The following is a 23,278-nucleotide window of genomic DNA, read 5'->3' on the forward strand; positions in this document are numbered from 1 at the left end:
GGCTTAGCAACTAGGAAAGGGCCTGGGAATAATAACCCGTGAGGCTAACGTACTTTTCTCAAGTTTGAGCTTTCTTGGGTGAAAATCTATTTCTGAAATCGATTCCCACAGTATTTTCTTAGAATACATCTTTGAGGGGTGCCTGGGTGGCTCAGTTGGTTAAGTATCCAACTCATGGTTTTGGCCTCTTGGTTTTGGCTCAGGTCATGATCTCACAGTTCGTGGGTTTGAGCTCCGCGTACAGCTCTGTGATGACAGCTGTGGTGTCCGCTTGGGATTCTCTCTCTCCCCCTCTCTCTCTATCCCTCTCCTGCTTCCTATCTTTCCCTTAAATAAATAAACATTAAAACAAAAGAATACGTTTTTGAGCAAAATTATCATGAATAAAGAAAAAAATAGAAGCTAGGGTCATTTTTGCTTTATTTTGAATAAAAAACAAAGTGCTTATTTCCAACTCTGCAGACTCTCTTGGAGAGCCTGTGTCAGGCCATGGAAGCTGACTGGTCTAGGTGTCCTACCTGAGCACACATTCTGCCCTCAGTAAAAACTGGCTGGAGGCACGATTTGCAAAGGAGGTCAGGATTTCTACCGCGATGGAAACATTCACAGATGTTGAGAACAACTCTGAAAAACTGAATTGGGGGCTAAGAGCCTGTGGCTCCCTTAGGAGGTTGAATATTTGAATGCTTTTGCTTTTCAATTCCCAAAAGCAAGGCAGATGGTAGTAGAAAGGAAACCCAGCCTCACCCCAAGATTCTCGAAGAAGAGAGTTGCACGCAAGTATACACAGGCTGACGCTGGCCACCTCCCCGGGGCTCACACACACACAACACTTTAAGAAAGGCAATGGGACCAGCAATGTGTATATAAGCAAATGAAAATATCCTGCCTTGTTTCACTGACCCTTCTGGGGAAAATGAAACAATGTCAAGAGGCTTACAACAACATTTCATGGAGATTCTGTGATAACAAGTACTCAGGAAGAAATAGACGCTATTAAAACTAATGAATCCGTTTTTAAGCCTTGTGTAGCACATAATTTCTCCACCCACAGGAAATATCATGAAAGAAGACCCAGGATAGGGACAGAAGGCAGAGTGATGCCCGGCTTCTGCATCCCGAATTCACGGAGGGTACTTTAATGTGTTACTGAACCACAAAGCTCCGTACGCAGGTAAGACTCAGTTCCTTCCATCTCCATGTGGTGGACGGACGAATACAACTAAGCACGGAAGTGATCGGGGTCTACCTGTCAATCTGTAAGTTTATCCCTGAGGTCTTGACACTAAGGGATCCTTATGGTACCTGAGCAAAGACTTTGTTTGACAAAGGTCTGAAATCAGACGGCCAGCTCTTCTGTAGCAATCTGCAAGTGGAATGATGCAGATATATTCTGGAAAGAAGGTGGCAGCGAGATAAACACAGCCCATCCTTACATGGGAGGGGGGAGGTGAGCAAGCCCTGCTCCCCAGCAAGTGTGCCCCCTATCAAGGGAAGCAGGCTGAGCATTAAGGAAGTGACTTTTTCTGTAGCACCCAAGGACACTGCTATGGTGGTATCCACTCAAAGTACTGCAGAGAAACGAAATGGGGTTCTTTTCAAGTCCTGGTCACTGTGCTGATATTCTGTCAATCAATAATGCATTTACGAGTAGCAGCTGGGTGCCCAGCATCCTGGCATATGCACATGTGAGAGGAAGTTTTGGCCAGATATTGGAGACTCTGCGCTGACCACCTCTTTAGGCCAGATCAGAGTTCTAAGCGATTCATTTCTCTTTCCCACACTTGCTAAGACCTCAATTATTATTATGTCTTCTGGAAGCACTTGTTTAGAAACATTTTTTTATATTTTTTATTACTTTTTTTTTTTTTTGAGAGTGGGGGCGGAGCCTGATGCGGGGCTCTCAACCGTGAGACCATTTTCACAACCGTGAAATCAAGAGTCGGACGCTTAACCGACTGAGCCACCCACACGTCCCAGAAATATTTTCTATTATAGTGCTTGTACGGAATGATTCAAGGACTTACTTGAGGAAGTTTTCCAGGTCATCTCGGCTGCAGGATGACCAAGAGAGGTCACTGGGGTTCCGGCCTTTTACCCACTCTCCTGACATGATGTGGGATCTGCCAGCGCAGGATGAGTGGTCATCATCATGGTTCATTCCCAAGCTGCCCGAGGAAAAGGAAAAGGAGAGAGGGACGCTTATGCTATAGGCTTTCATCTGCAGTTCCAGGTTCCAGCATACCATGCTAACTTAAATCAGGTCTGAAACACAAAGAGTGACACAGGCTGACACCCAGTACACTATTCTCAACAAAGCAGACCAGCAACCACGAGCTTATAGAGACATTGAGCGATGACTTCCTTACTTAATGAACGAAGACAGAGCAGGCACAAGGAGCATTTGCTAAGTAAATGAATAAATGAAAAATTACATCAATGCTGTGATATTATCGTTCTTACACTGTAAACTTCTGATGGTTACTCTTATTTGTGACACTATAATAGACCAATGTTAATGATCTAAGTGTATTGCTGTCCTATGGAGAAGTCATTATGGGAAGGTCTAGTGGGAACCACCCATGACTTTGACTTATATAATAATATCATGGGTGTAAACCTTCAAATCAGTGGAAAATGTGGCTTTTCTGTCTTTCACATCATTATACCTGGGTCCACCAACATCATACCTGTGGCCTCCATGCCCAGTTGTACCTAATAGACACCAGGATGCCTGTCTAGATGTATGTGGCTGACCGCACACTAGAAGCTGAACAAGGATCTTAGTTTGCTCACATGCTGTCACTGGGGTAACCTGAGGCACAGAACATACAAGATCAGATGGCCCACACTTTGCTGACCTGTGATATCCAGGGCAGAGATTCACTGTGCAGAAGGACGCCCATCCTTTGCCAACAAGCCCAATGGAGAAAACATGTACTTCCTTTCATTCAAAAATATTTACCAGAGGTTTCCCAAGTGCCAGCTAATGGACTACAAAGACACGACAGTGCACAAAATGCCATCCCTGACTCCAGATCACTGCCTGCCTGGGCAAGGAGACAACACAAACAGAGATAATTATAAAAAGAGGTTCTAAAGGCTTCTCTGGAGCCTCATTTTCCAGTTTCCGTCATACATCTCTGACCATCTTCCATCAATGCCCCCTGCTTGCTGCTTAATCCTGGGGTCTGTCGACAGAGGCCTGCCTGTATTCTTACTCTGCACACCCTCCAAGCCACTCCCATACTCTTGCCAATGGAGACACTCCCTTCACCAATACCATGGGGAGCTGGATTAGCCAAAGCTATCCTAGTCCTTGGAAAACACACCACCTGGCACTCGTGCTCCTGAATCCTCAGACTGGCAGGGCAGTCTCTGATCACCCACATATCTGCTCCTGTGAGTTAAGGGAACGCTTATCAAGACTTAACTGCATTTATTCTTAAGCCTATTTATGTCAGTAATACTTGCTATTTCAATTAATACATGAAACACGAGAACAAGAGTAGTTGTTTTCATGAAAACTAACTTAGCTCGCTAAAAATAGCCCACTGCCAAATTGGATGTGGGCAAGACAAGTGTAAGAGATGAGGGGAAAAAATATCATAAAAATCTGGTCCAGACTGCTTCACAAGGATCTTTTGTATTCTACCCAATCTAAAAAAGAAAAAGAAACTGGAATTTGAACTCATTTCATTATAACTCGTGGTTTGTGTGAAGAAGGTGACGTGCGAGGGCAATCAGTAGACACATACCCTCTAAGAAAAAGCGTTCACCGCCACTGCAATATTGGTGAAAAAATTAACATTTTCATGGCTTAAGCTTAAACCAAATGTTTAAGGCACCTAAGTATAATTTCTTTACGTTTCTCCACTTGAACCTTGTTTTTTGGTGGGGGGGTGTCAATTGGTCAATTGACCAACTACTACCCTGTCAGAAGAAAGCTTATCTGTGGTGCCATGAACCCATGTGTTGGTGGCCATGTTTTCCCGTGGTCCAGACTGCTCTCCTAGATGTCACCCTGAACAGCACTCTCCCTCTGCATTTCCCAAAAGGCACTTCCAACTCCCCAGGGCAGTTTTCTATCCCTGGTGGAGTCTCTACCAGTGACTGGCACAGAGTGGGCACTCTGTGAATATTTATTGAATAAACTAGCTATTTAATAATGGAGAAAGCACCACAAAAATCAGAGAATCCATGTCCATTACGAGGGCACTAAGTCTAGCACCATGGCGTCTTGCTCAACAGAATGATGAAAGCCTTCTCTGGCTAGATTCACTCTTGCCCTCTTGCCAAGAAACCAGGTATCCGTCCAATTCAAGTTAAATGAAGAGCCAAGAAATTGTCAGATAAATCTGACCAATAGGAGTAATTTAGATATGTTTCTATTGGTTACTTCACTGAATAAAATGAGTCCTATTTTTTAGCACCATTGTTCAGCTTTTTAGTTTTTTTCCCTGCTTGTTATCTATCTACGCCAATAGGTATCTACAGCTATCCATCTGTCTATCTGCCTATCATCTCTTTGTTTTGTGTTAACTTTTTTTTTTTTTAACGTTTATTTATTTTTGAGACAGAGAGAGACAGAGCATGAACGGGGAGGAGCAGAGAGAGAGGGAGACACAGAATCTGAAACAGGCTCCAGGCTCTGAGTGGTCAGCACAGAGCCTGACACGGGGCTTGAACTCATGGACCATGAGATCATGACCTGAGCCGAAGTCGGACGCTTAACCGACCATGCCACCCAGGTGTCCCTGTTTTGTGTTAACTTTTGAAGGAAGTGGCTGGTTTTTCAAGTGCCTTTAGCAAAGGATGCTAAAAGGCATCTTAAATTTGTCTTAGGGTTTTATCTGATATCTTTAAATGAAACTAGAGATAGGGTTTTCGAAATAAACAGATCTTCTGAAAATTTTGATGGATTTCGGTGAACTCTGCTAAATGTGTACAGGTTCCAGAAAGAAAATGTCTCAGGAAAACAGTGGCTCCGTTCTATCTTCAATGACAAGGTGTAAGCACGGCGCACAGACCAGGTGCAACTGGTCTGCTGTCACCCTTGGGGAATATAGTCCTACAGAGAACCAACCTGTGAGTCAGTTTTTCTTCTAGCTTTGCACTTTTATAAGCCGGTTCCCATCATCCTGGGCTGGGATCCCCTGAGTGGCCACCAGATGGGTTTTTTCAAACAACAAGGATGTTGTTTGGGAAACCACAACGGGAGGAGATCCAAGTCCTGGCAGAATGGCCTCACCACCTATGGAGGAATATTTCATCTGTGACCACTTCTAAGTTTTCTCTCGTGGTCAAATTGGTCGTAAAATGAAAGAGGTTCCTTTGCTCACACTGCCAGACTCTGCTGGCCAGAGGGCCTGGTCTCTCAGGAGACAAAACTATGTTTAAAACAGTGCTCAGAAAAGCTGACTATGCCGTCGATAACCATATGCCTACACAGTGTGCTATGTTAGTGTTTCACTAAGCCAGCCCCAGAGAAGGACTTCCCCAAGGAATGTTCCAGTCAGCAAGATCAGCCAAGAGTGGGATTCTTGGATTTCTGGAGCCTGTTTCTAACACAGATCATGCTTGATCTAGTTTAAAATGTTCAAATGCTAACTAAGTGCCTCATAAATTTACAGTTTGATGAACTAGCATTGGGCTGGGAGTCCTGATATTTGAGGTTTACATAAACTACTGTTTAGGCTATTTTTAGATTAAATTCAGGATTACTTGACTGAGAAATGTATGTTGTTTTAGGTTTATGTCCCAGGGCATCTATTACTTCTGGCAACATTATATTTAACAAGAAGGAGTAGCATTAAGCGAACACAGTAATTCTGACTCTAAGTAACAGTGGGGTTAAGGACACGGACATGCCTCATGTCACATGTGACTGAGATTTATCAGACACAGTCACAACTTAATGGCCTTGAGTTGATTTTATCTTAAAACAAGTAACACATTGCTTCTGTATTAGCTTTAGGAAATCCAATATGTACCATGCAGGGAGTTCTAAGAGAATCCCTACAATGTTTCACCCCTCCTAGCTTCACCCCAAATCCTGAAAACCATGGAGACGGCTGTGTATTTTAGGTTTGGTATATCTGCCATCTTGAAAGTGTTGGTTTTACCTGGCTCTGAGTCTGTTTCTCAGAAGCTTTGGGATTTTGACAACAGGTATACAATGAGGTCTCACCTCCCCTCCAAACAGGGAACCTGGGGAAATGGCTCCCGTGACGTAGCCTCCACACTGAAGGGGCTGCTGGCCAACCCAGGCCAACCCTGTTAGCCCTGTGGGCATACTGACAGTCCATTTTCAGTAAGTGCTCACTGAAGCAGCACTCCGCTGCAGTAATAGGGATGGCTCATGGCAGTTTCTAGGAGATAGTAGTTAGATTTGTATTAATTCGTATTACTTAACAGTAACAACTAACACATCAGCTTTATACTGGAAGGAAAATTCTCGACTGTCGATACTTCTTTGACAAGAACCACACTGTGCCCTCAATCTTCAGCTACTCAGAAACATCACTTGCAAGTATTAAAAGTCACTAGGAGTAACAGGTCGCACTCATTTATCCAGCTTAAATTGTCATGATCATCAATAACCCGATTTAGAGGGAACAAAACAAGTAGGCAACAATAACATCAAAATCCTCTCCCCCCCCCCCGGAGGAGGTTTTGTTTGTTTCTGTTTTTGTCCAAGGAAATGAGCCTATCAGCCTTCAGGGATTCAGTAGCAATGCAACCAGCAGAGTAGATCTGGGGTCTCTACAGACTCAGCTTTGCCTCCTACACACACAGGATCATCACAGTAAGAATGATCCTAAGTCACCATGAAGTTTGGATCACCAGTGGGTAAATAATGATCAGCACAGCGTTGGTGTTAAGTGTGCTTTGCTGTAGTGGATTATATCACAGCAGCTGACAATGGTTAAGACACATGCAGTATACACCGTCTCTCTTCACTCGCCAGAGCACAAAAGTAATGAAAACACTCAAGTTCCTGAATTTATGTATAAGGGATTTTGATGTCAGGTATATGAGTCAGGTCTGTCTCCTCCTTCTGCCTGGGCTTGTGTATTGTGTGTTTATCCGTACAGAAGATTCCCATCAAACGGGCTCTAACTTTTCATTGAACAAAAATGCAATTGACTGTGTTGAGAGAGAGATCAAGAGAGAAAAAGAAAAGAGAGAAGGCGTGCATAACCTGAGTGATTCTGGCCCTCACTCTAGTCCCTGAGCGTGTACATGTGCGTGTGCAAGAGCGTGCATGTATGTGTGCGTGTGCAAGACCGTGCATCCCCTAAGACAGTGGGACAGCTCTGTGTATCTGCCCTCCTCTCAGGAGGTCTCCGGGCCGCTCTCTGTGAATGCAGCACGATGCTAAGGGTGATTATGGTGTTTCACAACACACATTTGCATGCAACATGGGCACAAGGTATGAAGTTTAAATTTTATCTGATGCTTGAAGAAATGGCTGCCGGTTCCAACAGGGGCAGGAAGATCAGGTGTGACGGCCTTGGTGTCGGGTGCCTGAGGCGCACCTCCGGAAAGCAATTTTTAAAGGTAATGTTGATAAGTATTTTCACCTTTTATTCCTGTTTAAGAATCCACTCTGTACAAGCAGTTGCAGTATCACTGGGCCATCATTTGGCCTGAGTATCTTCACTTCTATTTCCATTTGTATCTTTATACCCTCCAGATGAAGCAAACACTTCCTTCATTCTTTTTTGTTTTCATTATTTTGTTTTAATGTTTATTTATTTCTGAGACAGAGAGACAGAGCATGAGTGGGGGAGGGGCAGAGAGAGAAGGGGACACAGAATCTGAAGCAGGCTCCAGGCTCTGAGCTATCAGCACAGAGCCTGATGCGGGGCTCGAACTCACAGACTGCTAGATCATGACCTGAGCCGAAGCCGGACGCTCAACCGACTGAGCCACCCAGGCGCCCCACTTCCTTCATTCTTGATGAGCCCCTTTGGGGCTGTAAAACTAGGGTGACATGCTTCAGGTCACACACCAGGCCAGACTCTTTTTTCTGAGACTATCTTTCCAGGCCAGGTAGACCACAGCAGGCACGGTGGCTCTCGATGATGAGGCTTCTCCCCTTCCGGCACCTTCCCCCATAGACTCCCTTCTGCTTGGACACGTTGCATACAGAGAAGCTGGCTTCCAATTTTCTGATAGTTTAATGAACATATGTAAACAAAGAGATGATACTAATTCAAAGGGATACATGCACCTCTATGTTCATAGTAGCATTATCGACAATAATCAAATTACGGAAGCAGTACGAGTGCCCATCAACAGATGAATGGATAAAGAAGATGTGGTGTATATATATAGAATAGAATATTACTCAGCCATAAAAAGAATGAGAACTTGCCATTTGCGGCAACATGGATGGAGCTAGGGAGTATAATGGTACGTGAAATTAGTCAGAGAAAGACAAATACCATATGATTTCCCTCGTATGTGGAATTTAAGAAAGAAAACAAATGAACAAAGGGAAAGAGAGAGAGAGAGAGAGAGAGAGAGAGAGAGAGAGAGAGAGAGAGAAACCAAGAAACAGACTCAACCCTAGAGGACAAACTGTTACTAGAGAGATGGGGTGGGAGGAAATGTGTGAAACAGGTGAAGGGGATTAAGAGCACATTGATCATGATGAATGCTGAGTAAGGGACAGTATTGCTGAATCACTACATTGTACACCTGAGTCTTACATAACAGTGTATGTTAACTAATTTAAAGTAATTAAACTAATTTAGTTAAAATTTAAAACAATAAAAAAAAAACCTATGTAGAAAAAAATTTCTGTTGCAAGTATATAGTTTATGAGTAGACTTCAATTCAACCCTAGTAGATGATGTAAGTGTAGACACGCCAAAAAACATACACATCCAGTAAAGGGTATCAAGATTTGGATTTCTCTCAAGAACTGTCAAAATGAAAGTCTGATTGTGAGCATGTCTGTTTCAGGATAGTGGTCATCTCGTAATTCCTGTTAAAGGCTTTTGAAATAAAATGAATTCTGAAAGAATCTGCTAACAAGGTGAAGTTTTCAATGATAACATACCTTAAAGAAAAAAGAAAAAGGAAAAAAGAAAGAGATGATATGAAACCCCATTCTCATCATGCAGAAGCAAGTGCTATATTTGAGGGTCCTGGCTTTGGAGTCGCACAGACTTGGATGAGGATTCCAGCAACTGTGCACCTCCAATTCCTCATCTACGACTAAACAGGGACAAAATCTTAATGCCACTCATTTATTTGTTCATTCATTCAACAAATATTCATCAGGTATCTTCTACAAATAGAAGTCTGGCAGAGGCTAGACCCCTGCCTTCGTGGAGTCTGTATTCTAAAGGACTGGAAGTGAGGCATACGTGGGAACGAACACACACACACACACGCTTGAGGGAAGAAGGCTACAGTCCCCAAACTGCAAACCCGGTGCCCTCAGAGAGCCACAGAGTTAACGAGGGAGGTGGGGAGATGCCACACCAAAGGGAAGGTGGGCTCATGGTGAACGGAAAAGGTGTTACTCTGTCAAATGCCTTTAAATTCCATTTTTTGCTGCACCTGGGTGGTTCAGTTGGTTGAGCATCTGACTCCTGGTTTCCACTCAGGTCATGATCTCACAGCTTCGTGGGTTCGAGCTCCGCATTGGAATCTGTGCTGGCAGTGTGGAGTCTGCTTGGGATTCTCTCTCTGCCTCCCTCTCTCTCTGCCCCTACCTCACTTGTGCTGTCTCTGTCTCTTTCAAAATAAAATAAATAAACTTAAAAAAAATTCCATTTTTCTTTTGCAGTGAGCTAACTGAATAGAACAGGTCTGTCTTGGCAGATGTGGTGCAGGGACTGGAGTAAGGCCCCTGAAGAGCAGCTTTGTGGGAGCCCCAGAAGCCCAACTGCTCTTGGGAGGCAGTCATCCTGTCCAAGACTGCAGACACCCCCCCAGGACACCTGTGAAGGATAATCACTGATGACCACTGGTCTATACCACTCGTTGCCCTTTGTAGGAAGAGCACGAAGATGGGGGTCCATGGCACAGCCTCCCGTTTCTTTACATCTCCCAGCAGCAGATCTAGGTTTGAAAGCACACACCAATCACACTCTTGCTTGTTTCTCTGAGCATCCAGCAGCCTGGGGCTGGTGAAGGCTTGAGGCACACAGGCCTGGAGGGCTGAAGCTATTGCCATCTTAGTGAAAACCGTTTCCTGGCTCTGATAACTCCTACTGGCTCTCCAGCCCCCGTGCTTCTGGTCCTTCCCTCACCTCCCCAACCCATGACAAAGATAGTCCTTACACTGTGACATGGGCCACCCTTCCCTGCTCCACCAGGTCTCAGGGCAGGGCTGGGCACATGGCAGGGCTCAATAAATGGCTATAGAACAAAAGCAGCACGTGGACATCTAGGTCCATATGACAGCTCACCAAGCACCCAGAATACAGGCTACCTGTGGTCTCCTTCCTCTGCCTCATAAACACAAGGATGACTCCAGGATGGGATGGTCCCCAACATGAACACATGAACAAATGAGAGGCACCTTCTTGGGACATCCATAGCCTTCTGTGCATAGGGCCCTCACTGCTTAAAGCATTCTGTGAGTGCGTCCAGGGAGAATGCTTCCATACGCTTCAATCAAATGATGCTTAAAAATTTTACAAAAAAAAAAAATCTACAAAGGTATGTTGGGTTTCTGACCTGGGAAGATATTCTATAAAAGGGGAGAAGGGCATTTGAAGTGGATTCCTGGTAGACATTCCAAAGATGCTCCGAAAGGTAGCTACATTGATAGAATAAGGACGTACCCTCCCAAGGTGACTACTTAGAAGTGACAGCATTGATTCGGATGGAAAGGCTGTCAGTGTTAAGAAAAAATTCCATCTGTGTGGCGCCTGGGTGGCTCGGCCAGTTAAGCCCTGACTCTTGATTTTGGCTCAGGTCATGATCTCGCGGTTGGTGAGATGAAACCCCACATTGGGCTCTGCACTGACAGTGTAGAGCTTGCTCAGGATTCTCTCTCTCCCTCTCTCTCTTTCTGCCCCTACCCTGCTTGAGCTCTCTCTTTCCCAAAATAAATAAGTAAATAAACATTTAGAAGAAAACAGAAACTTTACCTATGACAAGGTAAACAGACTAATAAGCCAATTCTCCTTTCCTCTTTGTGTGTGTGTGTGTGTGTGTGTGTGTTTCCAGAATTATCTCAGATACTTTAAGAACTTTACTCCCATTATGCATTTGGCTTGTTAAGTTCCCCAAAAGGCCTTTCAGTTTGGGACTGCACTCAATGAACTAATTCATTTGGGGAGAACTAGAATCACTAAAGTTTCGAGTCTTGCCATCCTGGGACACAGGCACCTCTTTATCTTTTCAGGCTTTCTTAAGTGACCTCTGGCAAAGTTTTATTTTGTAAAGAAAGGTATTACATTTCTTATTAGCATCATTCCTGGGTATTCCAGATCTTTGGCAGATGTGTGGAATGAGGTTTGCTTATCATTCTTCTGTAACTGATCTGCCTATGTATAGGAAAGCCATAGATTATTCTATATTGGTCTTGTGATTTGCACCATGATGAACACTTATTGTTTGCAATAGTCTTGTCAGATGATTCTTTTTAAAAAAATTTTTTTAAAATGCTTTTTATTTTTGAGAGAGAGACAGAGACAGAGTGCAAGTGGGGTAGGGACAGAGAGAGAGGGAGACACAGAATCTGAAGCAGGCTCCAGGCTCTGAGCTGTTAGCACAGAGCCTGATGTGGGGCTTGAACCCACACACTGTGAGATCATGACCTGAGCTGAAGTCGAACACTCAACCAACTGAGCCACCCAGGCGCTCCTGTCAGATGAGTCTTTTACAACATGCAGATAACAACCACTCTGACTCTTCCCTTTCAATGCGTATACCTTTCTTGCCTTATGAAATTTGGCAGACTTCCAAAACAATGTAAAATATTGTTAGTTACCACATGGGCACCTTTACACTGGTCCCAAGTCAAATGGAAATGCTATTAATACATGCACACTGAATACACCTGCTCTAGAGGGCTTCTAGGTAGTTAAACTGGCTCATCTTAAGGACATTTTCTTCTAAATGATCATTTGAGGACTTCTTCACTGCCATTTCAAAGTAAACACTAAGAGAGTTTAACATGGTGGACAGAGTGATGGTCCAAGGAGAAAGAGGTCATTGCTAGTGTTAAAGATTTGCCCTAATTAGTTTGGGGACCTAAGACAAGGTTCCAGTCATATCAGGACTGTCTTCCCATCTGGGAAGTGAGGGGCTTGAACCAGATGACTATTAAAAGGTTTTCCAGTTCAACTGGAACGTATTATGTATGCCAAGTGAAATAAGTTAGAGAAGGACAGATATCATATGTTTTCACTCATATGTGGATCTTGAGAATTTTAACAGAAGACCATGGAGGAAGGAATGGGGGAAAAATAGTTATAAACAGAGAGGGAGGGAGGCAAACCATAAGAGACTCTTGAATACAGAGAACAAACTGAGGGTGGATGGGGAGGTGGGGGAGAGGGGAAAGTGGGTGATGGGCATTGAGGAGGGCGCTTGTTGGGATGAGCACTGGGTGTTACATGTAAGCCAATTTGACAATAAATTATATTATAAATAAATAAACATTTAAAATGATAATAATTTTTAAAAAAACAAGGTTTTCTAGTTCAAGATGTAATCATTTCATGATTCTTAATCTGTAGAACTGAATACAATTTAAGGTAGAGTTGCTATTCAGTCTTTTAATAAGAGCTGACTGAACATAATCTTGCACCAGGCATTTTCGGGGCACCAGTTTCACAGCAAGGAGCGGCACACACAGGCCTGCCCGCAGAAATCCCACGGTCTGGCAGGGATCACAGATAAATCAATACATTCTGACCCATGCTGTCCAGTGAAACTTTCTGTAATGGAGGAAAAATCTCCCTGTGTGCTGTCCAACATGGCCATAGACCACAGGTGGCTACTGAGTGTTTAAAATGTGCTATGTGACCAAAGAATGGAAGTTCTGATGATACGAAATTTTATTTAAGATAAATTTCAAGATCCACCTGTGGCTAAGTGCCACCTCGTTGGACCGTACAGCTGTAGCCAATAATGCCATTGAACTAATTTGAATACCACCATTGTGCTAGGAGCTGTGGATATCATACACTGGTGTAAGAGTATATCCATGTCCACAAATTACTTACAGACTTACAGATTCTGGGAGAAAGAAGACAAGCTGATGACACACCTGGAGAAGAACTAGTGGCCAGGTGTAGCTATCAGGAGCTAAGAGCCATCTTAGAGAAGGGAAACTTCCACACATCGTCTCATAGTGACTTCTTGTACGACCTAACTTACGCCTAGTTTTTCTGCCTGCTGATGGTTATGCTGCTGGTACCACCTGTGAAAAGTCCTCCAAATCCCTGGGCTGGAGGGTGAGGTATTGGAAGAGCCTGGATATCCTCTGAGAGCTTTTCACAGCATCCAAGAAAATGAAAGAACATCAGCCTAAGTCGATTTTGACAAGAAGGTGCCTGGAGAGCAAATAAAATCTCCAACAGAAAGAGGGATGCTTCTTCTGTGCAACTAAACCTGGGACATTCTCAGTATCAAATCCATTTAGTCAAGGAGTGACATAAAAGAGTGTGCCTTTGCTGATTGAAAAAGTGAATGGTAAGATGTTAAGTTCTGTGAGGTTCTCCTTAGCTTTTTAAAAGGAGAACATTTATTGGGAAAAAAAGAAAACATTATTTTCATTTCAAAGGAAGACTACAAAAGCACTGAGCTCTTCCAAAAATAATCACAGACACAATGAATGCCATCCTGGCCTCAGAGCTGTTGTCCCTTCTGTGGCCTGCTCTGGGGCCTACAATGCAGAGATGCTCCCAGCCAAGGGTTGGTGTGACCTGTTGAAGTCCAGAATGCTGTGAAGCCCATGTAGACACCATGAGCTCCAGAGGCCAGCAGCATCAATAAGGCTGACATCCCTGTAATGTGCTCCCCCCACCCTCCCAAATTGCATGATGGTTCACTGGGCCTCCTGTTCTCCATCAAGTCTATGGTGGGTCCTCCTTTGGCTTAGCTGTATTTGATGGAGGCATGCATGGGGCATGGGAATGAGGTAGGGAAATTGAAAGACTCCCTAAAAAATCTGCCTGTTGCCCCTTTTCCTGCTTCTACTCTTGCTAGGACTTGAACCCTCACTCCACTTTACCCATGCCTCATAGTACAAATAGTGTATGTCCTCCTTATAGGGGACAGGGAGTTAATGATTTCTCTAGAACAGGCAACATCTAAGGAGGAACCAGTGAGAATGACCAGACAAAGCTACCATGTGTGTATTCCAGACCACTGGTGCTAAACAGCTGGAGGACACCAAGAGCCCTGGGTCCAAGGAATAACACCTAGACCCTTGTCTTTGTTCTAACTGGTTCCTGGATGCCTGAGGGACTTTATAGCAGACTATCACCCTCAGTAAAAAAAAAAAAAAAACGCAGGCCCCAAAGAAAAGACTTGTGCTCCGTTCCTTTCTGAGTCTCCCAGATGCTCTGTATCTCCTCTCTCTAAATCTTCAACAAACTCTGTGCTGACTCCTATTTTATTTCCATCCTGCATAAAACCAAGGACCCTCTTGGCTGGTCCTGCGGGATCCCCTCTGCATCCGAGGACCTGGCCTGCCAGCATCAGGAAGCGTTCTGAGAACCCAGGCTGATGCAGCGTAAGTGGGTCTCAGCTCCACTCACTTTTCCTGGTCTGCCAAAGGTGGATTGCAATGATGGGGGAACCAACCCCAAACTTTCATTCCCGGGTGGATCTACAAGGAGACCACATGCCCAGCTTGGCGAGCAAGACCATAACAGAGAAGTTGAACAGCACAAAGTGTTTCTCTTTCGATAAACGTGCTCCCAAGGTCCTGCCAAGGAAAGACTGCGCTGTCCCTATCACAGCACTTACTTTGTGAAAGGAAACGGGGAGGTTGGGTGAGAATGACAAACACATGCTTTCTGCTTCTTGGTCTAAAGGGTAATTAGCATAAGGGGGCTGCAGACACCGGACTGGAATAGGGCAGGAAATGGAAGGACAGCTAAAACCTTACAAAGACGTAAATTCCGGGCTAATCCATCCTACCATCCAGATGTCAAGAAGGAACTTGCAGTTAACAATGGATGGCAACAACTGATGTGCAAATGGAGAGTGCTATCCCAGTTTTAGGGAAATATGTGGCCACTTCCAATCCTACAGAGCTGGGCTCTGCACAATGCCACAGAGGCAAGCACTTCAGGGAGCCAAGGTCAAATCTCCTGGTCCTTCTGCAGTGGGTCAAATCTCCACTGCCCAGCTCCACAGTGAGGTAGAGAAGGGAGAAGAATGTGGTTCCTTCTCTTCCCACTTCCAGTATCCAACACCCAGGGTTACCTGTCTGCTCCTGTCCTCCTTGAGTCCCTGATTCAGAGGAACCTTCCCTTTCCCTCCCTGCTCCCCAAAGCAGTTTGCTTTTTAACACAGTCAGCCTCAGCACATCCATCCAGAGGAGCAACTGTAATGGCAGGTGTGTTGGGCACTGTGGTAGTGGATGAGGCAAAGAGGGTAAAAAATGATGGGATCCAAGGGCAGGCTTTGCTCACCACACTCATCAGAGGTGGAGATTCATACCCTCCTGTGTCAGCTGAAGGCTGCTGTTCATTACGGTCTGAGCCAGGCAAGCCCAGAGGATATGGAGGCCCTAAGTCGACACCCTAATCGTGTGCTCATTCATCTACCAACACCAACTCCATGCCTGTCACATACCAGGCACGGCTCAAAGCACCCATGTGCCCATGGGACACGCATCAAAGGTGCAGACAAAGGTGGCTCTCTCCCTGAACATGGATGCTCAATGGGATGCTAACAGTGGGAACTGGGAAAGGAGATGTGATACAATGGTGGCCTCCTGCCTAAGAAGGAGAGAGCACCCAGAAAAGCAGAGAAACAGTGTTTTCATTGTTCCAGTACCCGTTACATATATTGCCTCACTCACAGGATACCTTACTGTCCCCACTTCACAGAGGAGGGAAATGAGGCCAACGGAGAGGGAACTAAGAAGATGAGAAGCTTGCCCAGGGTCAAATAGCTGATAACTGGTCAAGCACAATTTGAGCCTGTGCAGTATATACTCTGAACCTGCATGCATGGCCCAGCCCTTTGAGGATGAAATTTGCCTCCACACCCAAAGGAGAGCAAATGATGGGACCTGCTAACCCATGCAGGAGTGGCTTGTCTTGAAGGTCGAGGGGCTGGCAGGGAGCCCTCAGAATACTATGGACTGGATATGAAAACCCCTTTTAGGATTAGCAGTGGAAAGCCAAGAGGCACTGGAGGGCTCAAGGTCTACTGTCAGGGCAATGCCAGTAAGACAGTATGGAGCCAGAAGAGGGGCCTACAGAGTGTGGACATGGCCTTGCAGAGAACAGGTGCTGGGCAGCAGCCAAGAGCCTTCCTGGGCCCAGCTTGGAGGAATCACACCTCTGGTTCTCTGGGGACTGAGACACTCAGGAGGGGCTTCAGACTTGGTCTCCTTCTAGACACCTCCTAGTTCTCTTACCTGAAGCATGCATCTGAGACATTGCTAGCACCCACCCTACCCTCCAGCCTTCCCATAAATACCTGAGGCTCAGAGGACATGGGCAGAAGAGGGACACAGACATATCCAGGGTCATGAAAAGCTGGGGGGGGGGCACGTTAATGTTGGAGAATGACTCAAGGAGCGTGGGATCAGGGTGAGGAACCTTGAAGTTTTTGTGATCTCTACCCATCCTCTCCTTTTTGATATTTGAAAATTTTGCACATTAAAAATATATTACTAGGAGACTGCCACTCAGGATACTGACTCCTTTTCTGGTTGAGACCTAGGCTCTAAAGAGCCACAAGATTTGAGGCATTAAGGCTTCCTGAAGCTCCTCTGTCTGAGCTAGGGTGGAAACCAGAGCCCAAAGAGAGATGCCCACCCAGTACCTTTCTGCCAGCAGCAGCAAACACTTCCAGGAACCAAGGGTTTCCTGCCAGCTGGTCTGAAATCAGATTTCTGGTCTACCTCCCAGGTTCTGCTTTAATCCAACCCAGCCATCTTGTGAACAGCGATGGGAAACAGTGTCTAAAGCTTGAGAGGACATCACATTAGAAATCCTTCAAAGGTCCTCTATGGACTTGAAGATGAAATTTGGTGTGGTGTTGGAAAACCTCATAATCAGGCCTCAAATGACCATCTTTTAGATTTACCTAGAAGAAAGGCCGTATGTTCATTGGTTTTGTATTGGCCTCCCCCACCCCCACCAAGGAACAGAAGGACAGTATTTTTCTCCTTTTTAACCACTGGCATCCCTTACCTAAACAAGAGTATTTTCAAGTCCACCTAGACTTAGCAACTTTGATTTGCTTGGAAGCTTGGATTTAATAAGCATTCCATTCACAAACGGTGGCAACTGCCTGATTTCTCAAGGGAGGGTTTTCCTCAGCCGATAGGAGAAGGCCTGGCTTGGATAAGTGTATGGTAGAAATTGAAAAGAGACAAGGGGGTAGGAGATGAAAACGGAGTCTCCCCCCCCCCCCACACCCCAGTGGCAATCTCAGTCACTAATTCTTCTAGGGGCTGCTGTGTTAATGGGTGCTGGAAACCAGCCCTCAGCACTTCCTAACCCCTTCAAAGGCAGTGCAGAGGAGGGGATTAGCTGACCTGCAGGAGGGACCTGCTGCCCAGAGAAAACCTGCAGCTTCTCCAAGTTCAAAGACCCCTGAGGGACATCAAAGGGCACAGGATGCTCCAGGCAGCAGAAACCCTAAGGATAGGCTGCTTCCTGCTCCTAATGACCATCAACCCCTTCTTTTCCTTAAAAACCACACATCAGGAGGGGCTTTATGGCCTAATTATTTGGACTCTGCCTTTTCCACCTTTCCTGGGGCGGGGGGGGGGGGTGGTTGGATTGAGAGTGTGGGGAGAGGCATGTGCATCCCCCTCCCTTCCTCACAGAACTGTGAAATATATGCTATGCGTCAGCAGGCCTGAGAGGGGTGCAGCCCCAAACAACTGCAGCCCCACAGCAAGCACTGTATGACTCCCATAAGACCCCAAGGGCAACTCCCACAAAGACCCCAGGGCCTTTGCTCAAGCCCTTCGCCTCTCTGTAGATGCCCCTTCCCACACTTCCTACCAGCTGAGGTCCTCTTCTTTCTGTAAGGCCCAGAGGGCAGATAACGGCCTCTCTGTAGCTGCCCTTGACCCTGCCCAAGGATCCCTCTAGCCTGAACTGCCAAGCACCATGGTCCTTCTCTCAAGACTTCCCTAAAGGCAAAACTTGTCATTCTTCTTTACTCCTCAAAACAGCCCAGAGCCTCCCTACAGTCTGGCCCTGTGCTCACCACACAGAAGGTGCAGATAAGTGTTAGTTAAGTGATAAAATAATAAATAAGTGATAGAATGAAATAAGTGATAGAATAAATTGAACAAAACCAAGTTGAGTGTATCTAAGAGTTTCCCCTAAAAGCTTTCACCCTCATGGGTCTAGGGTCTCTTTGCTATATTTAGGTGGTAGCGTCAGTCTGAAAACATCACAGAATTCTTGTGGGTCCTTCCTGCTGCAAGTGTAATAAATCAGAAGCAAGCCGCCACACCTTCCATCCGCAACAACGGGTTCCCTGTCCTTCTTCTCCAGCTGTAAAGCAGGTTATGTCCCACCTAATGAAATTGAGCACTAGAGACAGAGAATTTCAGAGACCAATTCTACAGTCTTGCGACCAAGAGGGACCTGGCTCAATTTCTGCAGAGCACTGGCTCTCAAACACAGTCACGCAGTGGAATCTCCAGGCAATCCCTAGAAAACACTACCCCACCAGCAGAGGTTCTGATTTCACTGGTATGAGGCATGACCTGAGCATCAGATTTTTAAATGTTCCCCAGTGATGGTCAAGTCCATTAGGACCGCTGCCACAGTGTTGACCAAGTGGCTCTTGATGAAGGAGCATAAGGCAAGCTGACAGGCTGCAACCTGCCCCCCCCACCCCCCCGCCAGGTGCAATATGTGTGATATTCCTTCTCAGGCACTCCAGGCTGCCCAAGAACAAAGGAAAGGGGGAAAACAAAGGGCTAACTAATAGAGATCATAGTCCTGCAGGACCTATGTCTCCATCACCCCTCCATAGTAATGTGGGAAACAAAGGAGAAGAAAATGGCAGATAGAACTAAACTTCCTTATAACCCACTAACAAATACTTGAGGCTGGCAGAGTAAAACATTTCCCCAGGAACTCCCTCCTGTCTTAATGCTTTGCTAGAGGGAAAAACAACCTTAGGCCTCCAGTATCCTCTGAGTCTTCTTCAGCATATGGAAATCTCACTGGAAACTTCCCCTGGACTTCCCCTAAGAACCCCATAGTATATAACCAGTCTCTCCTTATGTCCCAGGGCAGCTCTTCCTGCCCATGGGTCCTGTCCCCGTGCTTCAATAAATCACCTTTCTGCAGCAAAGACATCTTGAAGAATTCTTTCCTGGTCATCGGCTCCGGACCCCATGAACCCACTATCACCCCAAAAACCTCATCAACTCTCAGACTTCAGTGCACACTAGAATCCCCTATCAGGGCCTGTGAAAACTCAGAGGGCTGGGCCCTACCCCAGAGTTTCTGATTCAATAGGTCTAAGGGGCCTGGGGATGGGGTGACAGGGAGGGGGATAATGATTTGCATTTCTATTAAATTCCCCAGGGATGCACAGCTGAGACCCACTATTGATGGTTTTACCAAGTGTCCCACATTGGCCTTGGGTGACAATCACCTGAGAAACTTTGAACACACCAATACCTGGGGCCCACCTCAGACCAAGTGAATCAGGATTCCTGAGCCTGTGGCCAGCACCTGTATTTTTGAGAGGCTCCCAAGTGAGACTGGTGTACCTCCAGAACTAAGAACTTTGCCTCCAGAAACAGGCTGTCCGTTAAGATGGCAGCAGGGGACCACACAACAGCTTCTTCCTATGCTGAGTGGAGATGGGCCTCCACGCAGCTTCCATGCACAGACCCCACGCCTGCCTTCTTAGTGAGCACGGACCGGAACCCTCACTCTTTGTGCTGTGACGGAGTGCAAATATTTGAGATCACACTCTTGCCCTCCTTTGCTCTTCCCTCCTCTTGCCCACACATTCCAGGGAGAAGCCCACATTGGTAACAAAGAGCAGAACTTCTCATCAAGCTTTTGGCCAAGCAACAAAAGGTTTAGGGACAAACCCTTCTTGGTTAGTCAAAGTCAAAATCCTAACTACTTTATTTCTGCCTGGATTCCCAGATTGGAGGCAAGACCGAGGGAGCGCATTACTGTTGGTAGATTCTGGACACACACACACTACAAGGCCCAAACGTATCATCTGTAAATTCGACCCCGATGGTGAAGATTCTAAGGAACAGACCAATTTCGGGAATGGGACTCCCCCAATTGCTAAATTATTAAATGCTAGTCTGTGTGACTTTCCGTGAAGTATTCTGGGTCCTGTATATATAGACTCATTGTTTCTCTAACACCAAGGGTTTGTCTGAGAAATTTCAACCCAATTGAGACCTTGGGGGCTTTGTTACTGCCATTTCTTTTTCCTTTTTTTTTTTTTTTTTTTTTTGAGGCTCTTAAGCAATACTTTTTATCTTAAAAGAGAAATCTTCGCTTCTCCTAGTATAAATTATAGCTTCTTACAGTAATCACTACTGCTTAACTGGCATTCAATTTACAGGATAAAAATATATTCTTTTGGCCGCCTTAACGACTGTGTACACAGCTTGTCCTCAAACCCTCTCTGAGTTTTGGCTCAGAGCAGCTATCATGTTAAGAGGATGGAATGCGGTTTCAAGCAATGCCAGGAGTATTGCATAAGCGATAATTGATATTTTTACTAGCGGCAACTTTGTAGTTGATAATGGGTTATTAAAACAGGAAAAGAGGCCCTCCCCACAGAATCCCATCTGAGATGTAAAAGGAAAGGTGTTCCAGACAAAAAGCCCCTAGGTGTCAATAAAGGGTGGTTCTGGCAGGTCCCATATCTTCCAGAATGTGCAGCCCCAGGCAGAAAGCAGAGAAGAGTAACCTCCTTGTTGCAGGGTCTCCACGGCTGAGGCCAGGGCAGAGGCTGCCTGTTCACCCAGCCACACGCGACCCGGCTCTAGCTGGGACTCTGTCACACTTTTGGAGTGAGGCAGGGACACAGAAAGAGCAAGGGTACCAAGTGTCCTGCCATCCCTGCTCCTTTTCAAAAAACAATTTTGATACTGGCTTTTATTGAAATGTCTGCTTTCAACCCTTCTGTAAACCTAACAGAACAGCATCAAATCTGGCAACCCTGATGGGGCGGAGGCTGACTGGTCTGAAATAGGAGCTGCCAAGGGCCAGCCATCCGTCCTCATCTTTGGCCACTTCTACCGCCCAAGCCGTATCCTCCAGGTAGGATGTCAGGGAGGCTTCACCTACTTGAAGGCATCAGAGGGCTCATCCACTGCAAATACCATAGGTTCCCCTGCCCCGCCCCCTGCATTTTGAGGTTTTCAAGAGAATCCCAATTCTTTAGGCAAAGGAACCAATGCACTGATCCTTCGTGCAGCAAAGGAGGCTGAGGCAGAGCAGCAGCTGATGTGCAGGGGTTGGTGAGGGAAGGTGTGCCAGGGCAGGATGGAAACACCAGACCTTAGGGGTCACCTCTCCTCGCGGGTCACCTTTTGTCACTTCATTCTCACTCTCATGAAGTCACCAGCTCATGCTCAGTCTTCCTCATATCGCGTCAGCACCGAGTCCAGCTGCAGGGGCCACACCGCTGCTGATGTGAGTGGCCCCCCAGGAGTCAATGCGGTGGCCCTGCTTTCTGCTTTGCAAGATTTCGTATGCTTTCTGTCCCTTCACCCTCCAGCTTCAACACAGACTCAGGCTTGTCAGTGTCACAGGCACAGAAATACTTTTTTAAGTTTCTTTATTTATTTCGAGAGAGAGAGAGAGGATGAACATGAGCAGGGGAGGGGCAGAAAGAGGAGAGCGAAGATTTCAAGCAGGCTCTGCACTGACGGTGCAGACATGGGGCTCAAACCTACAAACTGAGAGATTATGACCTAAAAGCTGAAATTGAGAGTCAGATGCTTAACCAACTGAGCCACCCAGGCGCCCCTGCAAATACTTTTTTGTGGCCATGGCTTTTCTTTTGGGGGCACTGGAAGGAAGACAGCTGGAGATGCAGGGCAGAGAGAGAGAGAGAGAGAGAGAGACAGAGAGAGAAACAGAGAAAGACAGAGAGTGCCCAAGGTGGTGGAAACAGTGATAGACTGACCTGCTGTTTGTTGTAAGAATTCACTGGAACAAGGCTGTAATATCCTCCAAAAACAAGGTAAAGGCCCTGTGCCTGGGCCATGAGGCCAAAGTCAGAATGACCCACATGGGTATGGATTTCCTCTGCCTCCACATCTTTCTTTCTGAGTCACCCTAAGTGTCCAGAAGAATTGTCTACAAGCTGTATCTGCATCTGGTCAAGTCCTGGGGGCCTAGGGCCTACCTTCTTGCTCCCCACCTTCCCTGCTCCATTATGGTTCCAGAAGGCACCACAACAGCAACACAGATGTGTCTAAACCATAAAGGACCATCTCCGGGTAGAAGGAAGAGATGTGAGAAACCCCAAAGACCATAATGAGTGAAGGCTTTCCAAAGCCAACTCCTCCCGACCTTCTCTGGAAACAGAGAGAGCTCTTCAGAAGCAGGGAACACACTCAGCAACAATGTCCAAGTGCCTTTTCTCTGTCATCACAGGGAAAAGTCAAAGGGCCAGCACCACACCAGAACCCGTGACAGCAGAGGCTCTTTTTCAAAAGCAACGTCACTGTGTAAGAATGAGGGAGCTCCACATCTTCTATGCTTCCGGGCTCATGAGACAGTCATCTGTCCACATGGGGAAGGCCATAGAATGATGGCAGGGAATGCATGCGGGACCCAAGGTATTTTACAAAAATCCCCTACCCCTGGACAAGCAGAGCAAGACTAGCTCCATTTTGTGCTACACCCACCATCTCATGTATAACCCCCACATGACCTACTTATTGTTTAAGACACTCCCCCACCCTAGTCAAGCTGCTGAGCACACCCTTACTGGAAACCGGCTCATATAGGAATGCAGAACCCCTAACTGCCAAAGAATGTAAACCCCGCCTTTTGCCCGCCAAACTTGCGCGCCAATTCTGACCAGAGTGATAGGCTAGTTCAAACAGTTACTATAGGGTAAGTTGTAATTCAATTGG

At 45.9% G+C, this 23,278-nt stretch overlaps 1 protein-coding gene across 4 annotated transcripts in view; it reads right to left on the reverse strand.

Moving 5' to 3' along the window:
* The window catches only part of ADAMTS17 (ADAM metallopeptidase with thrombospondin type 1 motif 17), a 343,034-nt gene that overhangs the window by 168,621 nt on the left and 151,135 nt on the right, over positions 1–23,278 (reverse strand). For all 4 annotated transcript variants that reach the window (XM_060617804.3, XM_060617802.3, XM_060617803.3 and 1 more), the window contains exon 9: positions 2,028–2,168. In XM_060617804.3, the coding sequence (XP_060473787.1) occupies positions 2,028–2,168 (141 nt within the window). The remainder of the gene's footprint in view (positions 1–2,027; positions 2,169–23,278) is intronic.

Source organism: Panthera onca, chromosome B3 (genome assembly GCF_046562875.1).
Source record: "Panthera onca isolate mPanOnc1 chromosome B3, mPanOnc1 haplotype 2, whole genome shotgun sequence".
NCBI classification, from domain to species: Eukaryota; Metazoa; Chordata; class Mammalia; order Carnivora; family Felidae; genus Panthera; species Panthera onca.